This window comes from Arachis ipaensis, chromosome B06 (genome assembly GCF_000816755.2).
Source record: "Arachis ipaensis cultivar K30076 chromosome B06, Araip1.1, whole genome shotgun sequence".
Lineage (NCBI taxonomy): Eukaryota > Viridiplantae > Streptophyta > Magnoliopsida > Fabales > Fabaceae > Arachis > Arachis ipaensis.
This window is the reverse complement of record NC_029790.2, coordinates 119,769,771-119,776,842: the sequence shown is the minus strand read 5'-3', so window position 1 is coordinate 119,776,842 and position 7,072 is coordinate 119,769,771. Positions and strand designations below refer to the sequence as shown.

The following is a 7,072-nucleotide window of genomic DNA, read 5'->3' as shown; positions in this document are numbered from 1 at the left end:
GGACTGGCAGAAACGCCGAGAAGGCTGGCTCGATGTTCGATGGGGCCAATGCAATGGATGAAGAGAGAAGCCTGGCTCTTGAAATAGTGGATGAGGGCAGTAGTGCAACTGGAATCGTGGAAACAAACGAAGGGCAACAAATATCCAAAATTGAAGAACAATTGGTTGAGAATAAGAAGGCGTGGGATTTAGCTGTTGAATCTGGAGCAGTACAGTACGACGAAGAAGACGACTTAATGAGGATATTACAAGAGCAAAATGAAGCGATAGCTGAGAAGAGGAGGCAAGCAAAACTGAAAGAGAAGGTGCGAAGAAGCAGACCGAAAAAGTTCAAACAGGTGTGTAACAATGTTTTAAAATGATTTTTAGCTCTTGGAATGTTAGGGGGTTGAGGGGGGTTGGAAAATTGAGTATGATAAAAGAGCTAAAAAAAAAGCAAAAATTAAATATGTTAGGCTTGGTTGAAACAAAATTGCAAGTTGTAAATAAATTTGATGTTGTACGTATTTGGGGTAGCGATGCGGTGGGTTGGGAGTTTGTTGGATCGATAGGCATGTCTGGGGGTCTATTATTAATGTGGGATGAGCTACTTTTTAGAATGAATAACTGTTATAAAGGGGATAGGTGGCTATGTGTTGAGGGAGTTCTTTTGAAAAATGAGTTCAACTGTGCTTTCTGTTTGGTTTATGGTCCTCATATGAGAATTGAAAAACTTGCTGTTTGGGAGGAACTGAGTTATATAGCAGGGTTATGTCAAGTCCCGATATGCTACATGGGAGACTTCAATGAGGTGTTACAAGTTGATGAAAGGAAAAATCAGGACAGGTTATCAACGTCTGCAGAAGAATTCAAGAGCTGGATCCAAGATATGCAGTTAGTGGACTTACCGCTGAATGATCGTAAGTTTACATGGTATAGAGGTGGATCCTGTAGTCGTATTGACAGAGTCCTATTGAGTGTAGAATGGACTGAGGAGTTCCCGGAGATTCGCTTAAAAGGTGGCCCGAGAGGCTTATCAGATCATTGCCCAATTCACAGATAAATTGAAGGCTCTTACGGTGCCTTTGGGAAGATGGCATAAAGAGAAATTTGGTGACTTGGAAAAGAAAATTCAGCATTTTGAGGAGGAGATTAAGAAGGTGGATGATCTGGTTGGAAATGGTGTCTATGATGGTACAATGGAGGCTAGAAGAAAGGCTCTAGTAAGCTGTTGCAAGCAGTGGTATGTGAGGAAAGAGATACACTGGAAGCAGATGTCGCGTTCTAGGCATGCGAAGGACATGGATAAAAACACACGATACTTTCATAGCCTGGCGTCGGCAAGAAGAAGGAACAATAGGATTGATGCTTTGATGATTAATGGAAGGTTGGTAAGAAATCAAGCCAGGATCAAGATTGCCATCAGAGATTTTTACAGAGAGTTGTATCACCAAGAGAGATCCCCGGTAATAGGGTTTAGGGATGGTCTGGTTAACCGGATTAAAGAGGAAGAATCCAGTGCATTGGAGAGCATACCATCATTGGTGGAGATTAGGGAGGCTGTTTGGGACTGTGAATCCTCTAAGGCTCCAGGTAGTGATGGGTATAATATGAACTTCATAAAAAAGTGCTGGGATGAGATTGGCACAGAGTTCTTGACAGCTGTTCTGGATTTCTTTCGGTCATCAAGGTTGCCGCCTGATTCCAATGTTACTTGGGTGGCTCTTGCTCTGAAGTTCACTGGAGCTAAGGAGATAAAAGATCTCAGGCCGATCAGCATGGTTGGCTGCATCTACAAAGTTATTTCAAAGGTGATGGTCAGAAGGATGAGATCAGTAATGCCAGGCTTAGTAGGAGAGACTCAAAGTGCTTTTGTGAAAGGTCGAAAAATTCATGATGGGGCTCTGATTGCGTGCGAAACAGTGCAATGGCTGAAGACGAGGAAGAAGAAGGCAGCAATTATCAAATTAGATTTTCAGAAGGCTTATGATAGAGTGAAGTGGAACTTTGTGGATATTGTGCTACAGAAGATGGGATTTGGTCGTAGATGGAGAGAGTGGGTTAGAGAGTGTATCGGTTCGGCGTCCATGGCAATTCTGATAAATGGTTCCCCTTCCAAACCTTTCAAGATGGAGAGAGGCTTGAGACAAGGTGACTCATTGTCCCCGTTCTTGTTTGTACTGGTAGTGGAGGTCTTACACAGGATGATAGGGGAGGCAGTGAGAAACAGACAAATCTCGCCGCTGTTGGTGGGAAAGGAAAACATAGAGTTATCACATCTTCAGTTCGCAGACGACACTATTTTATTCTGTCCACCGGAGGAGGAGACCGTTAGAAACTATGCCAGACTGTTAAGGTGCTTTGAGATTATGTCGGGGCTATCGATTAACTTTGATAAATCGAGCTTAATCCCAATCAATTGTGAACAGCATTGGACCGACAACATGTGTAGTTTTTTGGGGGTGTAAAGAAGCGAACCTCCTAGTCCGATACCTTGGTATTCCTCTAGGAGCAAATCCAAGGCGGGTAAAGACATGGAAGCCGATAATTGACAAGGTTGAGGAAAAGCTCAGTTTGTGGAAGGCTAAGGTGCTAAATAAAGCGGGTAAGCTAGTCCTTATTAAGTCTGTGTTGAATAGCTTGCCAGTGTACTATCTGAGCCTGTACAAGATGCCGAAGGCCGTGGCAGAAAAGTTGATATCATTACAGAGAAGATTCTTATGGAGTAAGGAGGAAGGTAGGAACGGGATAGCACTAGTCAAGTGGGAAGTGGTTCAGGCCCCTAAAAAGGAGGGTGGCTTGGGGGTAGGAGATGCAGTGATTAGAAACTCTGCCCTATTATTTAAGTGGTGGTGGCGATTTTCGAAGGAGGAGTGTCCTTTATGGAAGAAGGTTGTTTGCTCCTGTTACGACTTGAAGCCCAATATGATGTTATCTACTCAGCCATTGCCTACTAAGGGGGGACCATGGAAGGACATATGCCAGTTGCAGCTCAAGGATAGTAATGTTAGGGACAAGATGATTACTGGGTTGTCTATGGAGGTGGGTGATGGCAGGAGGACTCTTTTCTGGGAAGATGTCTGGTTACAAGGCGGTTCCCTCAAGTTGAGGTTTCCGAGACTTTTCTCTATTTCAAATCAGCAAGGATCTGTCATAGGGGATTGCGGGTTTTGGGATGGGTTAGAGTGGGTATGGAACTTTCAGTGGAGGCGAGGCCTATATCAATGGGAGTTGGAATTATTGAATAGGTTACATGAAGCTTTAAGGCCTATAAATCTAGCAAGTGATAAGCAAGACAGACTTGTGTGGAAGTATGGCAAGGAAGGAATTTTTTCAACTAACTCTTTTGTGCAGGTGGTGCAATCAGAGACTATCTCAGAGGATATCACAAGCTTCAGCTTCACCAGAACCATTTGGAAAGGTTTGGTGCCACCACGAGTGGAGTTATTTATTTGGTTTGTTCTGATAGGTAGAGTAAATACTAAAGAAAGACTACATCGATTTGGAATTCTTAGGCATGGAGACAATATATGTGTGTTTTGTAAAAGAGATGTTGAATATATTTACCACTTGTTCTTGGGGTGTGAGTTTATTTGGCAGGTATGGTGTCGATGGCTTTCTGATTTAAAATGGGTTCAGAAACCCTCTCAAATCGCCAGGCACGTGTTGCATTAGTGAGGTCATGTGCCCTCATCGACGCGTGCGCGCACGGTACGCGTGCGCGTCCCTGGCTAATTCTGCGATGTGCGCGCGAGCGCCTTGTGCGCGTGCGCGTGCATGGCTGACTTTGCTTCTTTGCCTTTTTATGCTTCTCTTCACTTGTATGCTTCCTTCCTTACTTCCTTTGATCCATGCCTAGCCTATTTCAATCCTGAAATTACTAGTAAACATATCAAGGCATCTTATGGAATCAAAGAAGAACTAGAATTCATCAAAATAGGGCTTAAAAAGCATGTTTTTACACTTAAGCACAAATATGGGAGAGATAACAAAATCATGCTAATTACTAGGTTAAATGTGACAAAAGGTTATCAAAATACTCTAAATTCAATGCAAAACAAACCGTCAAATTGGGGTTTGTCAGTGAGTTTACTTGGCAGGTATGGTGTCGATGACTTTCTGATCTCGGAGAGCGTGGTCTATTCCGAGCTCACTAAAGGAACATTTTGAGAGTTGGACAGGCGTCGTGAACAGAAATGAGGAGCGGAATCGGTGGCTAAGGTGCTTCTTTGCGGTCATTTGGAATATATGGCTGGAGAGGAACAGACGTATTTTTAATTCCAAAGAAGGTGATTCAGAAGAGGTGTATCAATGGTCCTTGACCAGTTATGGAGAGTGGAGTAGTAGGAACCTTGTTGTTGTTGATGGCAATGCCGGAGATGACAATAGGGATAGTTGATTTAATTTACTTTCTTTCCTTTATTTTCATGTTCCTAGTTTATTTGTCTTATGCTCCACTGTATTGTGTTGAACTCTCTTGTTAAAAAAAAAATCACTTTAAAATTTACTTTTACCATACTCTATTTACTTAGACTCAACTTCTAAAGTTATGTTATGTTCTATTAAATTCAGATTTTATCTAATTTATTTTGCTTATATTATTGTAGTATATTACAAATTTAAACAAATATAAATATAACAATTAATAAAATTATAAAATATTATTTAAATTTATTATTAAAATTTAATTTAAAATATTATAGAACTAACAATCTTATTTTATGATGACAGCTATACATTACAAACTATTTTAACATAAATAATACACAATAATTTTTCTACCTCACTGGCAGTAGAAAGCAAACACACAAAATTAAACTTGGTGGTAATTACCAACATAATCACTATATCTACTTAATATACTAAAATTGGGTTTTCCCCCAACTACTAAAGGTGACGTGTCGATCTCTCATGCCTCCATTTTCCCTCCAAAACGAATAAAATTTTTTTTCTAATGGCAAGTTGTTAACCCATTTATATTGATAATAATAATAACTTTATTAGAATAAATATCAAATTTTATTCCTAATATAAAAATATAAAATTTAATTCCTTTCATCTTCATTTTACCACTATAAAAGACCATGTATACTAGAAGAAAATATCATTCGTTTTCCAATAAATCTTTCATTTGATAGTTAATATAAAAATACAAAATTTTATTCCTTCTGTTTTTATTTTACCACTATAAAAATACTAGAAGAAAATATTATTCATTTACCAATTACTCTTTCGTTGGGTAGCTTTTACAACAATTCTTTTTCTTTCTATGAGGCGTCGTCACAAGGTAACTATCATGGACACAAATCAGCACACACTCTTCAACTCATGTGCTTATCATTCAGAGCAATATATGATATATTATCCATTAAGTATTTATAGACCATGGTGTTATCATGTATACGTAAATAAAAAAAATCCGTAAAAAATCCGTAATTAAGCTTAAGTTATTTACCTATTTGTATGGTATATTGTAGTGTGAAATTACTTTTAATTTGTGTTGTGCAATGATATTATGGTTTAATTTAAGCTTTTATTTTAGAATTGTGTTATGATTTTATCTCATCATTTTCTCTTAGATATTAAGTTGATGTATTTTTATTTATTATTATTGAAGCGGATGTGATATAAAATTTGTAAAAAGAAAAAAAAAACTCACATTCAATTTATTTTATTGTAGTCTTCTATTCTTCTATTTCTTTTTTATTTTTTGTATTCATTTATTTTTTTAATATCATATAATTTATTATAATTTATACCAATTAATTAATTATAATTCATTATATCAGTTAGTTTAATTAATTAATTTATAATATAAATGATAAAATAGATCATTTGTTACTTATACGTTTATTTTTCTAAAATCTAAATCTGAATAATTATATTTTCAGTTTTTGTTATGAACAAAATATTATTAATAATGAATAATAATTAACCACTCATACTTTTGATCAAAGTATTTGGATAGTTTTTATATTTATTAATATTAATTATTGATTATTTTTTCATAAATAAATTATATTATAATTTTATGTTAAAGTCATTCTTCTATTTGCTTTTACTAATTTATTATCTAACTATTATATAAAATTAAAACCGTATTAATGAATTTAATATTAAAATTAATTTGGCTTTTTATTATTTAGAGTGTTTTTCAATCAATAATTTTATACTCTTTATTTTTTTTTTCAGTTTCATTTTGAATTTTAATTTAGTACACAAAGGTAGTGAAATTCCATTGATACTGAAATAAAGTTACAAAATGGTCCATAGGGTAGAATAAGTAAAATAATGTGATACCCACATTGCAACATCTACATAAAACAACTTAAAATCTAAAATGTTTATCTTTCTCTTTCTCGCCGTCTATTATTTTTAATCTTATCACGTGCCATGCATGGGTTAATACAAGTTTAAATAACAACTTTAATCTTATCACGTGCATGGCATGGCACAGGTTAATTGTTCTTCATTTTGAGCTGATTTTGGTATTTTCTTACTTCACAGTAAACCAACATATAAAACTTTGTTGGTAGATTTAAGTATTACTAGATTATTTATGGTCATATTGAGTATATATGCCTGATTTATTGAAAAAAGTAGATTAAATAATTATTTTATAGTTAATACAATTAACACTATATTAAGAAAAGAAAAACAACGCATACAAGTTATTCTTTTATTAATTAAATTATTATAATTAAAATAAAATTTAACATAACAACTTAAAATTATAATTTCAATCTTATCACGTGCATGGCACGGGTGATTAAACTTGTAATCATATATATGTCCGAAATCAAAATAATAAGAAGCAGAAGAATACCATCATAAGATGCCGCGAAAAAATTGAGCGACTTAGAAAACTCTTCTTGGGATGTTTCAGTTACAGGTGACGAAACTTGGTAACTGGGGAAAAAGTTTAGGAACTGAACTTTAAGGAAGTAAAATCAGCCAAAATCTTTCATTTTTAATTTTATTTAATAAGATAAGCAAAATTTATTTGTTCCTTTTACGTGCTTATTTTTTTTATTGTAATATTTATTCTATATAAAAATATTAATTACATATATTAAATAATATATTATTATAA

The 7,072-nt window shown here is 35.3% G+C and overlaps 1 protein-coding gene across 1 annotated transcript; it reads left to right on the top strand.

Moving 5' to 3' along the window:
* Positions 449-4,378, top strand: LOC107647403. The gene is made up of 4 exons (XM_016351478.1): positions 449-899; positions 1,039-2,335; positions 2,409-3,400; positions 4,161-4,378. The coding sequence occupies exons 1-4, from the start codon at positions 449-451 to the stop codon at positions 4,376-4,378; spliced, it is 2,958 nt and encodes a 985-aa protein (XP_016206964.1).

What these genes read in the sequence shown, in the direction of transcription:
- LOC107647403 (XM_016351478.1), top strand. Translation starts at nt 449, where the DNA reads ATGTTAGGCTTGGTTGAAACAAAATTGCAAGTTGTAAATAAATTTGAT. An exon ending in GGACTTACCGCTGAATGATC is followed by an intron (nt 900 to 1,038) that starts GTAAGTTTACAT and finishes CCCAATTCACAG; the next exon opens with ATAAATTGAAGGCTCTTACG. An exon ending in AACTATGCCAGACTGTTAAG is followed by an intron (nt 2,336 to 2,408) that starts GTGCTTTGAGAT and finishes AATTGTGAACAG; the next exon opens with CATTGGACCGACAACATGTG.